This window comes from Fukomys damarensis, unplaced genomic scaffold, assembly GCF_012274545.1.
Source record: "Fukomys damarensis isolate Sample0158 unplaced genomic scaffold, DMR_v1.0_HiC HiC_scaffold_24, whole genome shotgun sequence".
Classification (NCBI taxonomy): domain Eukaryota; kingdom Metazoa; phylum Chordata; class Mammalia; order Rodentia; family Bathyergidae; genus Fukomys; species Fukomys damarensis.
Window position 1 is genome coordinate 5,576,714 of NW_022900936.1, and position 16,655 is coordinate 5,593,368.

A 16,655-nucleotide genomic window follows, 5' to 3' on the forward strand; every position below is an offset into this window, starting at 1 on the left:
CCCCTCCCCTTCCCCTCTCCTGTCCTCCCTTCCTCCTCTCTCCCCGCTCCTTTTCTACTCCTCTCCTGCCCTCCCTTCCTGTCCTTTCCCCTCCTCTCCTGTCCCATCCTCTGTGACTGTCGTCAAGACTGCTCAAGAATCTTCTACTGAGAAAACCCGTTAAAGAGGAAGTGGGTTCTTCTCAGGGCCCAGGCAGTTATGTCTCATGTCTGTGAAGGAGACTCCTCATGAGGGGCCCCCAGCGAGGCACACCGTGTAGAGCTCAAGGGTGTGAGTTGCAACCCCCATTCTTCCGCCTCTGTGTGTGTGACCTCAGAGAAGCTACCAGCCTCTCTCCTCTTCACCTGCACAACCACGGCTGGCCAGTAGTACAGTAACGCACGGTCCCAGCCTGGTGTCCTTGGGTGAGTTCGTCATGGCTCAGACATCACGGAATTCACTTATACTGACGACACTGGCTCCGGGATGATGTGGTCTAACGAGACCACCACAGCCTACGTGCTGTTTGTCACTGATGGAAGCCTCCCTGTGCAGCACTTGGCTGTATTTATCCCGTGGAGTTGTAGGGATGAATTGAATTCATAAGAGCACCGGGCACCTAGTTTTGAATTAATGGTAGAAGGACACGACAAAGCATGCCACGTGCCTTGGAAACTTTACTAAATTTAAGATGAGAAGGTAGACAAGCTTCCAGGCACACTGGGTGCTTGTGGAACTGCATGATGAGAAAGGTACAAGAAACCCTGTCCCAAGCCCCCCGAAGCTGCCTGGGCCAACAGGTGTTTTCCTGTTGCTAACTCTTCTCTAGGTCCAAGTTCTTGGCCAACAAACTATGTGGCAAATCCACATGAGAAGTTGCTTTCACACACATGAACCCTTCTCTTCTTGGTCTGATGCCCTCCAGTGGATGGATTGCTTTTCTGCCTTGCATTTATATTCTCTCAATTATTTATGTTATCATTGTCTTGTGTGCATTTTTTTAAATTAATTTTTTTCGTACATTTAAGGTATACAATATGACATTCATCATTGAAAATTTTCACCTTTACATGATCCATCTTGGTTCTTATTTTTCCTCATTCCCCTGCCCTCCCTTCACCCCCTCCACCCCTCCCTATTTACAAAGATTTTGTTTCAATTTTTTTCATTTTCTCACATTAATTCCATTCCCTTCTTTCCTTTCTCCTACCCCTCCCAGTTCCCTTTCCTCTTTGTACCTTTACTTTCTATTTCACAGTATCTATTATACATTTTAGTCCTTATTTATACTTTCAGTTTCTCACACCAGAGAAGCTATTCAGTATTTACACGTGTGTGCCTTATTTATTTCACTTAAGCATACTGCCTCAATGTGCATTCATTTAGCTACAAATGTCTCTAATTTGTCATTCTTTATGGCTGAGTAGTACTCCATTTTGTTTTTAAAAACCCGTATTTTCTTTATCCAGTCTCCATTTAATGGGCAAGATGCACAATTTTATAATCCACTTCAAACTCGACATGGTTTGAGAACAAGCAGGACAATGAACTGTATTCAAAACCATCTCACATACACATACATGGAGCTCCAGAATTGCGGAGGACCCCTGGGAGGTGCCTGCCTAGGGACAGTTAATGTCAGTAAACACCTGTCTATCCAGGCAGCTTCCTGGGCCTAAGGAACAGGGTTTCTTCCAACTCTTTCCTTATTTAGCTCTATGAGCACCCACCACATCAAGCAAGATGTCTAACTTCTTACCTAAATTTATATTGAGTGAGAAGTTCAGTTTATGGGATATGCTTTGCTATGTTTTTTCTCACCATCAATTCAGGATACTAATGTGTTTTAAGAAGTCAGTGCTCATGACCTCAAATCACCAGCTCTACCTCCAGCTGCTATATGAGGGTGATTATAGATTTGACTCTCAACAGGCCAGCTCCACTGGGCATAGATCTGCAGTTATCAGTAGAAGCTCACCAGCATGCCACCTCCTTCATTGCGATTTACTAATCTTTCTGTACCATTTCTTTACTTTTTATAGTGACCACAGCGTTGGCCATGGGAAAGTGTGAGATTGTCGCAGAAGCTAAATTTCTCAAGTTGTGTGGCTGTGAGCAGGTTGGGAGGGACTTGGGTAGAGAGGAAGCCATCTTTGTGGTGTCCTGACCATTGTCCATTCTTAAAAGTTTTTATTCTGAGCCAGCCTTCCCCACTTAGGTGGCCCCACCCATTATGGAAATTCCCCTGCTGTGAGAGAGGAGGGCACTGTCTTCCCAGCTCCTGTGCTTCCAGCTGATGCCATGTATTATCTGGGGTTGTCCACATTGGCATTCAGTGGGTCAAAATAGAACCTGGACCGGAAATGTGGGTTCGAGAAGGTGGTTAAGATATGAAGATTTTTGTATATCCTTAAAGGAAAGTGTCTTTGAGAATGATATCTTGAACCATGCTTATCTGCTAGTAAGGAAATTTATATCCTAAACTGTGACAGGCACATTTCAGTCATCAGTGATTACCCTTTTGCCAAGCAAGGAGTGAATGGTCTCAGAGTTTCCACAGGAAGTGCTGCATCACATGTGTAGGTACTGAGAACGCAGGGGTGATGGAATGCTATTTGCTACATCATGTTAAAAGCAATGTGTTGGACACCGACATCCTCATCCTGTTTGAATAGTCCACAGGTGGATAGCCCTACATTGTCCGCGGTGCCTGTGCAGGAGGAATCCAAGCTGTCCTTGGAAGTTCCTTCCTGGTGCTGTGCACACCTGGAATTCACGATGAAGGTAGCTGGAGGGCCAGAAGCAAGGGACAGATTTTTGCAGGGTAGATCCATTCTCGTCACATCTGGGCAAAGAGCTGAGACTATTTACAGTGAAGCTTTTCAACCAACGTTTCTCAAATTCTATGGACCGTGATAGGATTTCTTTTTCTGACATAAAGCAGTCTGTAAACAAATGCCTCTGAAACTCGCCTTTCTTGTGCAGCAGTTGTCCCTTTTCTTATTTACATCTAAATTCTCCCTTACCTCCTGTGCCCTTGGTTCCTACCTCTGTGGGGAGCACAGACCCCAGCAGCCCTGTCACAGGGACCCCACAAGTGTTGCTCACTGCCAGGCAGGGGCCACATTTGTTATGCAACTCTTTCCCCAGGGAACTGACGGGGGAAATGGAAATGAGAACAATCCAGGTTTATTGAAAAGATATTTATTGAATGCCAGTTTAAGGTACAGGTGCCAATGACCCTGGAGCATGACCCTTTCTTCTTTAGGGTTAGTTTCCTTAAAGTCATTAAAAAATGCATTTGGAATGATCAGTACTGTGGCTTCATTATGTCTGGATCAGGAGCTAAAGCTAAACTTAATGGGAAAGAATGATTATATGTATATTTTCACTGCCTTAAAAATGCACATTTTGCTAATGGAGTCTCATGATCTTGTTTTTCTATTTTCTATAGTCAAAGCTGGAATAGGAAAACTTAAAGAGATAAATTGTGTTTGGTTATGATGAAAGCCAAGTAAGTTTACTAAACATTGCCCCTATTTTAAATATCTTTGGAAAGCAATCTGGCATAATCCAGATTGATAAAGGATCTATTTTCATGCCATTGGAAAACTCCTGTAATCCATGCATAAAGTTCTTGACCTCTGATATGGAAGTTAAATTATGAAGAATTAAAGGAAAATAAGAGAAAGCTATAACCCACAATGTCTTCTATTTTTATAATTCTGTGATGTGCCTTGTTATAGCAAGCACTTGATAAAAATTGCCTAAATGAGTGAGTGAATGGCCACATGTAGACCTTAGGGCTGTTTCCACCAACCCTTGGAACCATCTATCATCTAAAATCATTTTCCTATAAAACCAAATTCCCCTTGCTTCTGTTTCCTAGTAACTTCTCCCCTTGAGACAAATGCATCAGAACTTACACACTTTACTCCAGTCATGGAATTTTCCAAGGGAATAGGAAACCAAGACTCAAGTGAAGATACCCTGTGTTTTGATATTAGGATGGCTCTTTTACAGATACATGTTTGAAGCCAAGAAAAATAGCATCAGGAGGAAATAATGCTGATGTGGGGACATCCAGGATCTACTCCATGGGAACTCAGACTGCTAGGGTTTTTAAATCACCTTCGTATTAGCTTGGCTGTGGGGATGCTTCATGCAATTGTGTAGGTGAACACCCCGGGGGGACCTCAGTCCTGAGCAACCCTAGCTTCGACCTCCATCCTCAGCTGGAAGCTGTCTCCTCCTGGATGTCAACTCCAAGATCCCTGACTAAGCCCTAGGCATGTTTGCAAGTGAGCTTGGATTTCAGGGTTCCCAGACTGTGCTTGCCGGCTTTCCATCCCTTTGACAGAATACCTGAGAAATCAACTTAATGGGCAGAGGGTTTCTTTGGGCTCAGAGGTTTCAATGGCCCCTGACCTTCGTGGTTCCTAGACCAGTGGTGAGTCAGCATCATGGCAGGGAGCCATGGTAGAGCCGGGAAGCAAAGAGAGAGCAAGAGGGAGGAAGAGCTAGGGACAAAATGTGACCCTCAAATGCATGTCCTGAGGACCCCTTCTCTCTCCATCGGTAAGTCAGAGTCCACATGGCCCAACCCCTTTCTCAAAGCATCTTCTCTGCTGCCCTGGGGACCAAACCTTCTGCGCATGAGCTTTTGGGATGCATTTCAGACCAAAACCGCAGCACAGATACTGAAAAACTCTTTCCAGAGGGACACCGAAAACCCCATTGGCCCTTCCTGTCCACGCTCCTGCCATCACCTTTTCTGCCCCACTTCAGCTGTGGCTGCCCCGCCTCCAGGGAATGGCCTCTTGCCTCTGATGGCTTCGACCTTCTCAGACTCAAATGTCAAGCCCGCACCATGCCTGTACCTCTGCAATTCAGGTTTGCTGCAGCGCCTCTGACTGACACCAACGCAGGACACAAACAAGGGTTCTTTGGAGCCGAACCTCCAGCCTTAAACACTGGGATGGGAATCTGAAACCCAGAGGAAGTAACGGTTCATGGATTGCAAGAAGGTGGAAAAGCGTGTGGTGGGACAGCTTGAGAGGGACTTCCGGAACTGCACCTTAGAAGACAGAACTGCAGTATGAACAGCCCTGTGCCATGATGGCCAGGGCTCCCCACCTGTGGGCTGACCACCGGTGGGTTACCATTTAGTAAGACATCAACATATTTCTTTGTTTCATGGTTAAGCTAGATTCCTTATTTCTCTATTAAATCTGATCTCACCATATCCCACAGTTTTCAATTCTTGCCTATAAAAAAAGTCTTCCTTTCTTCCTTTTTCAGAAAGTCCTGTCTGTCTTTATGGTGATGCCTTACTAAGTAAGGGTGGCCCTGGGTCTTCCTGAGACCAGCAGCTGACTTCACTCAGCTACTTTCTCTTCCTTTCCCTCACAGCCACTGGGGTTCACAGTGGCCACAAGAGACACTGGGGACACTTGCTGCTTCTCCCAGCTGTCCCCACCCCAGCTGTCACTGGGACCCTTCAAAGCTGCTGACCCTGAGATTGGCTGCAGGGATGTGAGATCCAGCACCAGGGTTTCACCCTGAGGTCTCAAGGGTAAACCTTGTGGAGCCGTGGGCGTCCCTGGTGAAATGCCAACTTGCAGGCCGCATCTGTTTCCTGTCACCCAGGGAGAGCATGGCAGCTCAGTGTTCCCTCCACGGATCCCCAGGAAGTGGCTGCAGACAGCTCAAAAGAGCTGGCTTGTGGCACTCTGTGCTACTTCCAAGCAGCCAGACCTCATAGACAGGGCTGAAATGTCACAAATTTATGCCTGAATCCGAGATCAAAGTGCCAGCGGGGTGGAGACTGGCCAGGTCTCTGTCCCGGGGCTGCAGAAGGCCGGGTCGCATGGTGGACAGACAGAGCCCAGCACTCTGTTATCATCCTCTTCTTCTCAGGGCACTAGTGCCATCCCAGGGCTCACCTGTGTGACCTCACCCTCCCTTCACCCCCAAAACCCCCGCCTCCTAAAGCCGTCACACTGGGTGCTCAGGCCTCCACCTGAGTTCTGGGGAGTTACAGAGAGAGGATGTTTCTGTGCTATGCCCGCCTCTCGGCTCCCCGCTTCTGCCTGGGTCTCTCCCCCCTGCCCTCCCCTAGCTCTCCGGGTACCACAAGACCCCAGCGCCACACTCCTTGGCCACAGTGATAATGGAAGGATTCTCTCCTCCTCTTCCTGCAGGAACTCCCCCGACGAATGCGGCGTGGCCAAAGTCGGGAAGATGGTGGGCAGCCCGGACACAGTGGGGATGAACTACAGCAGCTACATGGAGGAGAAGCACATGCCGCCCCCCAACATGACCACCAACGAGCGCAGGGTGATCGTGCCCGCAGGTCAGAGGTCCCCTGTGTCCCCTGTGGGGGTGGGCTGGCTGGCTGGCCTGGCCACACCTCAGGTGTCCCCACTGGTGCCGTGACCAGAAGCCAGCACGAGTTTGTCTGCCTAGGATGACCCAGGTGTGTTTACTGGTTTTCCCCCAGACAAGAAGAACACACACACACACACACACACACACACACACACGCACCTGTTGTAGGTTCTCCCAATCTTTTATTCGGACAGATGAGAATCAACACAAATGGAGAGAAAGGGGGGAGGGAGAGATGGGAGGGGATGTCCGGCAAACATGCGTGCCTGCTAACACATATGTGCACATTTGTGTCTGTCTGCATACGAGCCTATGTCCCTGAACTGTGAACTTTCCATGGAGGAACTGCCTTTGATCTGAGACTCTTTGGTGATAAATATCCTGTCTTTTGTGAGATGCTCATTGTAATGGGTGGCAGGCCTGTTTGTTCTTCACCTTTTCTTACCCAGAAAATGAGAAGTTGGAAGCTGTATATTGTTCGCTCACATTTTCTTAAAGACCAAGAATTCCAGTTATCACTGGCGTGAGATGCAGATTATATAATCAGGGTAATTCTCTTTCCTGGTAGTTATTCAAATTCAGCACAAAGAAATGGCCCTCTTGAATTTGAGGGTAATGCCCAGAACTTATTTATTTAGAGAAGCTAAAGGTAATAGAAAGAATGGCTTACAGTAGGATGTGTGTCACGTAAAACTAAGCCAGTCACACATTCAGCACTTTCACTGTGTGGGGCAGTGTTAGAGCCTTGTCTCATGCCACTCTGGGGACCCAGTACCCTGACCCCATTGTCCTGCTGAGAGACGTGACCCTGAGGGAAGCTGGAGGCCAGGTTTGCACCCCTCCCTCCCTCGTCCCCACCACCCCAGCATCTGGGCCTGTGGTCAGCAATCCTGACTGTGGCCACCCACATCCCTGTCCTCATTGGCTTTGTGCACACATTGCTGGGGGGGCGCTAGGGTGCTGTCCCCACCTCCCCCGCTGGAGTTGCTCCCTGCCTCGCCAGTGACACACAGTCCGCCTGTCCTAGGTTCCTGTGTTTGACATGTTGATGTAGAAGTTGCCCTGTGCTCTTGTCCCGAAGCTCCTCCTCCAGGTGCCATAGGCATGGAGAAAACCCTAACAGGGTGTTGGGTGCACCCCCTGCACTAGGGACTCCCCACTGTCAGGGCTAGGAGATGTCGTGGGTCACACACACACACACACACACATGCATGCACACACACACACAGCTCTGTTTCCCCTCATCCTGGGGCTCCTGGAATCGCCTCTGGGAAATGCATATCCCCTCCTTTGTGACCACAGTGGTCACGCACTGTGGGTCTCTGTCACTTTCCACACGGGGCAGCTCAGAGTGCGCAGCACTAAACAAAACATCACACTCGGTTTCCCCTTGGGTTTGCTTCCGTGTGGCTCTCAGCCAACCGCCTGGAGCTGCTTGGATGCAGCGTGGGGGAAGTCATCCCGCTCCGGCTCAGCCTGACTCCGAGGCGTGAGGGAGACTTCCATGGGAGACAGTTGTATGAGGTCCCCTCATGATGTGGCAGTGGACAGAGGCCCTCCGTTTGGTTTGCTCACAGCCATGCGCACAAGAGTCTGACACACCCGCCACTGTGCCTGGTGTGGGGGTACAGCCTCCTCCTGGGCGGAAAGGATGGAAACACAATGACCCAGGTCCCTTTCCTGATGAGTGGCACCTAAACCCAAGCTGGAGGGCATGGAGGAGCAGGGCCAGGCGAGTGAGGTGGCTGGTGTTCCGGACACTGGCTGGACACAGGCGAGGAAGTAGAGGCACCAGAGCAGCCTCTAGCCAACACCCGCTTTGCCTTCCACCGGATAAGCATCCTGTCTTGCCGGAGGCAGCACAGGCTTGGTCATGAGCTATGGCGGGAGGGCTCCTCTCGCGCCTGGTAGATCACAGGTAGGAGCGGATGCCCACGTGGGGCTTGTCTTTCTGCTCTGTCGTCCTCGTGCTGGGATGTCATTGGTTCCAGTTTTCTGTGCAGCCAGCTGAGTCTTTCTACACAAGTTTTCAGAAAAGAGGGGTGAGATAAATGTTCACTGAGGCCAACGGCCCCTTCAGTCAAGTCGGAGTGTGGGGACTTCCTGTCCATAGTAGGTGCTCAGTAAAAGCTGGTTGGCCGCGTGGACCAGTGCTGCCTGGGCTCCTGTTGGGTTTGGTGTGAGGGCAGCTTCTGCCTCCACCCCTGGAGCCAAGTCCTCTGTCTGCCCCTCTTGCCTCTGGCCTCTGGTTGCTTCATGCCAAGACGGGCAGTTATTCAGTTAACAGGCTGATTTTGCAAGTTGTGAGTCTTGCAGCTGTTGGTCGAGCCTCAGCTCTGTGCACACACACACACACACACACACACACACACACGTGTGGGGCTCCGTTGCACAACATGGACAGTCTCCAGCGTCACACAGTGGCAGACCCCAGGCAGTGCCATTGGTTGCCACACCGGTCCCTTCAGTTCTGACGCCAGACGTATTGGGGTGTGGAGTGCTCTGTGCCCACTCCATTCTCCAGACTGGGTTCTGACCCACCTTGCCCAGCCACTACTCCTCAGACGCATAGCTTGGCACCCAGAATGGAAATTGTAGAGACGGCCAATGAGATGCCCATGAAACCACTAACTCTCCCTGGGCACTGCCCCCAGCCCCTGGCTCCACGTGGACATTCTTGTCCTAGACATCAAAACAGTCGACGGACATGGCCGGGAATTGGTTTGTGAACTGAGTGGTAACAAAAGAGGTCTTGGGTGTGTCGTCGGGTTTGTGTGGGGGTCCAGACTTGGAACTCGGTTCTGAGAAGCGATTCTCTTTGGTGTTGAGACTCACTCTTCCGTTAACTCAAGAGCCAGGAAGAAACCAATAAACCTTCCCTCATGAATCAATACGCACCATCATCTGAGATACGCTGCCCTCCTGGTGCCAAATGAATTTAAGAAAGTCGCAGAAATATTACACAAAGGCCCGAGGTAGAAACAACTTTAAAGCAAATTGGTAAAAACACGAACTACAGAAGGAACGTAACAGAGGACGAAAGCAGCAGTGAGATGTACATCACGCCCATCTTAAAGGTGCGAAGTGCTGCCCAAATGCAGCAGGCCTTTGACTTGCTCTGGGCTTTCGCCCTGAGAAGCCCATTTAGAGGTGAAGCTATCGGAAGTGACAAAGTTACTTAGCACAACACCTCCCCTGCTGACCGTGCCGGGAAGCACAGCCTGTGTAGTGAAACACGCTCAGAACCTTGGGCTTAGCCACAGTTGGGCAAAATCATCCCACCCCAAGCCTACTCTGTACCCCAGAATTGCCAGCTCGTGAGATTTATTAAGCACCGCACTACAAGTGAAAAGCAGGGTGATCGTTCAGGTCCCCAGCTTGCGCCGAGCGTAATCCCGCAGTTTCAGAGCTGGCGCGGGCGTGGAGCTCCGTGGTGACAGATGGCATTGTGCCCAGCACCAGGTTGTGTCTGCTCTTCTGTGCCCCTGCCAATAGCTGAAGCTGGCGGTGGAGCTGAGAGGCCCCTTCCCAGGGGTCTCCAGCTGGGCCTCCCCAGGGTGCGGCCTCGCTCAGTGTCTGGGGAGAGCGGGCCAGTGTGCCCCAAACACCCCACGTGTCGTGCTGTGTCATGCTGTCTCGTGGACGTCTGCCGTGGAGCGCGGCATCCTTGGGGTGCTGGGGGAGCCTCCGTGCTTGCCATGTGCCTCTGAGATCCTGGAGCTGCCCCTGGGCTGTGCTACGGCCAGACCAGCTAAGAGGAAGACCGTCTCCACTGCTGCTTGTTCAAGTTGCCAAATGCTGACCGGTTGCAATAGGGCCTCGGGCTTTAGCTGCTTATGGCATTTTGAAAGATTATTTTCCTATTCCTGTGTTTTATCCCCTAAAATAAGCACTGCTTTTCAAATGTCCTTCTTTTCTTTAAACTTTGCCCTTGTATTTTTAAACACAAGCCACTGCAAGCACAAGCCGTTGGAAGACTCAGCAGTCCTAGCAGGGTAGCTGCGTTCACCCATCCTGCGTTCCTGCCATCATTCACGGAGCACTTGCTACGTTCCAGCAACACCGGTCACAGCCCTTGTGAGATTTACAGTCCCAGAACACTCAGGACGGAGACCTCTTGGATTGTGTCTTATCTGATACTCAGATAAACGTCCAGACGTCGGGGACAGAGATTAACACGCACAGGAGGGTCCAGGACAGCTTCGTTGGTGCCCAGCATGGTCTGCTTCCTGTGAGCCTCCTCTGCCACACGCTGCCCCTGGACACACCACCTGTGCTGCACCTGCCGCCGCCGTGCCCGTCTCCCTTCCTCTGTTAACAAAGTCTGTTCCTTCTTCAAAGCATCGCTGAGAGTCAGTCTGTTCACCCAGCCACCCCTAATCCCCTGGCGAACGAATTTGTGGAATCTTTCCTCATTGCCACGATCCATTTCGAGTCGTGGTCCACTCTCTGGGGCATCTCTGTGTCTGCTTTAAAAATCGACACAGTCTCACTCCACATAGGATGCGAGAGCCCGTGTGGACTCAACTCCGTGTAAACCGAACGGCGTTTCAGAATCAGCGTCAAAGCAGGTAGCAGAACACATGGAGGACCAGGAAGTGTGAAGGAAGAGTGAAGCCTAAACAGGCACAGTGCTGCACACCTGTAATCCTAGCACTTGGGAGGCTGAGGCAGGAGGATTGTGAGTATGTGGCCAGCCTGCGTTATAGAGGGAGCTCAAGGACAGCCTGAACTCTATAGCAAGACAGAGAGAGGGGTGGGGGGGAGAGAGAGAGAGAGGAGGAGGGAGGAGAAAGGAAAGGAAAGGACAGGAGAAGAATGAAAGAAGAAGTGCACAGGCGTGAGGATCTGGTGTGGGTTTGAGCTTCCTGGAACCAGACGTGAAAAGAGCCGTGGGGGAAAGGGTTGAAAAGGAGGTCTCACGGGCAGGCGGTGCATGGGTCCTGGTGAGCGGGATCCCGGATTCGCTGCACAGGCCCACAGAAGCCGCAGACCTGAGCACCTTTCCCACTCCTGTTGCGGCGCTGCGTTTCCACAGCCTGCTTCCCCAGACGTCCGGTAGGACCCTGAGTGTGGGCCGAGTGCTCGCCGTGCGGCCTCTTAACATCTGGGCTGTCGGAGTCAAAGCGGACCCCTCCGAGTGAGCCACCCCCAGCCGGCCCTGGGAAGCAGACGGAACGCGATGGAGTGGCCCCTCCGACCAAGCCCGGTGGCCACACGCTGTCTTTATGGCCTTAGCTCTTCATAAGTCTGACTGCGCCATTAGATGATTAGCTTTGTGGGGTGACGATCGTGTCTTTTCCATTCCTTGTCACCAGACAAAGCAGGGTGTGCTTGATCTGTGGGCAGGGAGCAGTCAGGTGAGTTACCGAGTTAAGGTAAGCAGTGCTAGTTAGACGGAACCTCTGAGTCACAAGGAGCCAACCCGAGCCTTGGTCCTCTCAGTCCAGTGTCTTCCTCTAAGCATGGAGAACATGGAGGCAGGACTGGGTCTCATGGGCAGCCCAGTGACACCAGAGCCAGTTCCCAGGCCCGAGGAGAAGCTGCCAGCCACACGCTTCTTGCTCTTTCTTTGTTGCACCTCGAGAGCCCAGAGTGCCACCCGCCACGTCCACACCACAGATTGTGCCCCGTGAGCTTCTGCTTAATCCCCTGCTGTGGCAGCTCCAACAGGCAGACAGCCAAACTGGCCAAAGCAGAAACTCCAAAGCCATAGTTAATTCTGCCGGGAAAGCTCTCGGAGAACCGGGGAGGTGAAATCTTGGAAGAGACAAATATAGAACCTCTCCAAAATGGATGAGTAAGACTGACCTGTGGGTACAGGAAATACAGGCGGAGCAGGATAAACATAAACCAGCCCCGGCTGGTTCCAAAGATGGAGCACATTGATGGCAGATAGAGGAAAAGGAGGACAGTTGTCAGGATGGAAAACTCAACAGCAGAACAACAGAGGGCAGAAGAAAGCTCCCGTCGGTCCAGGGGAAACCGGTGCAGAAAGTTATACTGGGCTCTCATGGTCTGGTCTTTTCTTTCTTACTGCTACTAACCTTTTTGGTAATCTGATAAAGTCGGTTGCGCCTTCAGAACAACATCTTTAAGTGAATAAGAAAAAAAAGTCATAGGAATCCAAAGGAAACTGTAACAATCCTGACGCATTGTGCAAATTGAAGGGGAAATAAGATATTGTAAACAAACAATGAGTGCTAGCTGACCCCTAACTCAGAAAAATTAAAAAAAAATTTAATAAAGACAAGGTGGATCTTAGGAGAGAGTTAGGGATAAGGAGGAAATTGGAGCAATAAAATTAATTAATATGAAGATAGAGCTAAAGAAAAATGGTTGTAAAAGAACAACTGTAGCCTCCTAAATAGAGAGAAAAATAAGGCAAAATGAAACTTCAGACATTCTCGTGTAAGGTTAGAGATGGGCAATCAGAAGTGAAGTATTCTAGATGCCTTGTGTTCAATCTGGTGGTGATTGAATTTAGATTTGGCAGGGGGGCATCTGGAACTGAACTCAGGACCTTGCACTTGTGAGGCAGGCAGTGGCACCACTGAGCCAAATCCCTGGCTAAACTTGGATGTTGTTTAAGATGAACAGGTAAGGAAAGAATGTAACACAGCCAAGCCATTAGAAAAAGAGAGGGAGATGAAGGAATGAAGAAAAATAGGTCAGTTCAATCTGACACTTGGAGAAGAGAAGTAAAGGAGCACTGAAGTCTGGGAGACCAGGAAAATACATGTGATAAACCAGAGTTGCCACGGAAGACAGTGATAACCTCTAATAACCCAAGTCAATTATGTGCTGTTCACAAAAACATCTTGTACCAAAAAAAAAAAATAGTAATAAGATTGATCAATCTAATCTGCCTTTCAGGAAGAAATTACTGGAGATAATGGAGCATCATTAGATAATGAAAAGTTAATTCATGAAAACTATGTGATGATAAATTCATATATACCTAATAATATAACCTCCAAATGTATAAAGAATTGCCAGGTAAACTAGACAAATTCACTTTAGTGCCTTGCTCAGTAAGCGATGGATCAGTGACCTCCAAATTACATGCACATTTGTGATCCAGTCATCATCTAGAGAACTCTGCACATACTGTTAGAGATTATGCATTGTTAAGCACACAAGAGACATTTACAAATACTCAACAGTTGACCATGGGCTGTGCCACCAAGAAAGTAATAAATCAGAATAATAAAAACCACCAGGAGTAGTGGCACCCACCTATAATGCCAGCACTTGGGAGGCTGGGGCAGGAGGGTCGCTGGAGTTGGAGGCCAGCCAGGACTATGTGGTGACACCCTGTCTCAAAAAAGACAAAAAAAAATCACAAAAAAGAAATAATAAGAACCAGTGTAATACAGACCCCACCAACTGGTCAGAGTGAGGCAAAGTCTGAAGTTAGTAACAAGATGATAAATGAACAGCATCCCTCATTAGAGAGGTGAAAGGGTCAGAAATGGCCTGGAGGTTGCGCTTTCCTTGAGGTAGGTTTCGGTCGGTGGGGGAAGAAACCTTTGGGGAGTGTCCCCTGCTCCCTGCCAGCTGGCCTGCTCTGGAAGTGTGAGCTGAGCCCTCCCCGGGAGGCTGACCACCACTCCATCCTGTTTGTGCAGGCTCTGAGTGTCTTGGACCAAGACTGGCCAACCTGCCTAGCGCCCGGTTTGACAAGCAAAGATCTCACCAGGCCTGGGATAGACTTTGGTCATCTCTTATTTTATTACTTTCTTTTTCCATAGCTGAGGGTGACTTTTCTATCAGGGAGGCAATATTTCACACTGATATCATTCAAGAAAAAAGTGACGCACAGGTCATACGTAAGTTATCACCAGTTTGGCTCTGGTTTTACTCTTTTGTGTACTTGTTTCGCTGAAGGGACCTTTGAAATGGGTGTCTGCCTGCAAGCCGTTGTGGCTCACGTGGCAATGCAGTGCCTTTTGCCTGATTTCAGTCTCTCCTCACTATTTTCCTGGCAGGAGGGAAACCTTACTGGCGTGGAATCCTATTTCAGGGAAAAATTAAGGAGCCAACTTTCTTCCTACCCGGTTTGTACCTCAAGTCCCACCCCCAAGCACAGACAGCATCTTTAACTTTTAATTACTAAATAGACATCATATACTGTTGGGATATTAACCACATAATAAAAATAAGAGGCTTTGGACCGAGAGGGAGCCTGCTCACGCTTCCTCATGCTATGGGGCTTTCTGTGGAAGGCAGAATAACACAGATGTTTCAAAAACAATGGCAGCAGGAGGCACAAAACAAAACACCTTATCTCCAGTGGTTAGTGACTCCTCTGACAGAAGTGCCTCCGAGAAGTTCTTAGAATAATGCGATAAATCAGACTTTTGTGTTTAAAGGAAGAGGCAGCCCCGGCCATTAACACAAAAGATGTCTGTTTCACTTCAGCAGTTTGCAGTGCGCTGTCCTGCATGCAGATACCCTCTCCTGCTGGGCTGTGTTGTCCTTGGCCAAGGACTCTCATTTCTGACTCTCACTCTTTGACTTTTCAATTCCTCTGACATTTCATCGAATAAAACTAAATCCAGAGAGGTTAGCATTTACATCCTGTCTGTGGTGGACTTAGGACCCAGACCTGAGTATTCTGATTCCCAATGAAGCGTTTTCTTTCATCACGGGTTTTCTGTGCTTGATATACTTTCAGACAGTTTTTGATTGATCAGCAATTTGTAACGATTCCGGCATTTCTGTGTAATCGTGAAGGTTCAGACAGAGAAGGTCTCCTGTTTAGATGTGAGCCTTTAGGAAGGTGACTGGGTCATGGGGTGCGACTCTCAACAGTGGATTCTTGCATTGGTGAGTTGATGGCTGAATGTGGTGCCAAGAGGTGTGGCCTGCTTGACAGTGGTCACTGGGAGGATGTGCTGGGCTTGTTCTGGGCTACTCCCTTCTCTCTCTGTTTCCTTGCTGCCATGGCATGAGCCGCTTTCCTCCACCCTGCCCCTCTGCCGTGCCACTTCTGCCTTGGAGCCAACCAACCATGTACTGAACCTTCTGAAACCATGAGCCAGAATATTCCACTCACGATGGAAGTGTTAGCAAGATTCTCAAGGCCCTCCCTGACTGACCCAGCCTCCGTCTCTATCTTGCTGTATCTCTGTGCTCCCCTTACAACCCCTGTGCATTTCTTGCTTTCCCCCAACAATACCAGTCACTGTGTGCTTCTGAGGCAGAAGACAGGCTGAGCTGTTCCAACGAATCTTGGTTCTTTCAGAAACGTTGTGGCTTCAACCTCAGCCCCACCCTCCTGAAGGTGCTTGTTTTTCTCCTGGCTGGGAGCAGCTGCTGCTCCTCTCTATTTCCGCATTGTTTGGGTGTCACAGAGTGAGCTCCGTGTCATGAGCTGTGGTCATGGCTGCCTCCCTGTGTAGATCTTGGCTCCTCTGGGTTGTGGGCTCTACCTTCTGTATTTTCCTCAGGTCCTGGATTTCTGCACAACAAGAGGAATCATAGGTTAGGTGACAGGGTCTAAGCCACACAGCACCCAGAGGCAGCAGGAGCCTTACCCCAGGTGCGATGCCTCACCTGCACATAGGCAAAAGTGGCACGCAGGCTGGGATGCATTCTGCTGTCCCCTCCCCTTCCTCCTAGTGTCACTGGGAAGAAGGTGGGGCCTGATGGGCCCCTGTGAGCCCCTCTCTATAACTGAGGGGAGGGAAGAGGCATGAAACGTACCCTGAGATGTCATGAGAGACACTCCTGGAGCTCTCCACAGAGATAAAAGGTGCCTTGGGACTAAACCACGACATCTGAGCCCCGGTACACTGATCACAGTCTCAGTGGAGCTCAGGAGGGCCGTGGCACATGCCAGGGGCTGGGGCTCCAGTCTCGCCTTGGCCAGAGGCCCCTCAGGGGTGTTTACAGTGAGGACATCCGGGCAGGTGGCCGAAGAGGTGACGGATGCAGGCCCTCCCAGCATGAGGTGGCATTGCTTTAGGGGACAGCAGGGTGTCGGATGGGGAGCACAGTGGGGCCCAGCGAGCCCTGAGTCACATGTTGCATGCTGAGAGGCTAGGACTGCCCCCTGCAGTTGTTCTCGGAGCCCCCTGGGAAGAGTGATGCCCATGGACAGGTTGGAGAAGGACACCTTTGTTCCCTCTACCAAAGACCCTCTCTGTTGGCAAGAGTGTCTGCTCATGAACTACAGGGTGGGAGGGCAGGGGCTTTAGCTCAGTGGTGCAGCCGCCTGCCTCACAAATGCAAGGACCCAAGTTCAATCCCCAGCACCAAAAAAAAAAAAAAAAAAAAAC

At 49.9% G+C, this 16,655-nt stretch overlaps 1 protein-coding gene across 6 annotated transcripts in view; it reads left to right on the top strand.

Annotated features, from left to right (window-relative positions):
• Positions 1-16,655, top strand: part of Erg (ETS transcription factor ERG) — a 213,808-nt gene that overhangs the window by 175,105 nt on the left and 22,048 nt on the right. For all 6 annotated transcript variants that reach the window (XM_010636545.3, XM_033768084.1, XM_010636547.3 and 3 more), the window contains one exon: positions 6,183-6,334. In XM_010636545.3, coding sequence (XP_010634847.1) covers positions 6,183-6,334 — 152 coding nt within the window. The remainder of the gene's footprint in view (positions 1-6,182; positions 6,335-16,655) is intronic.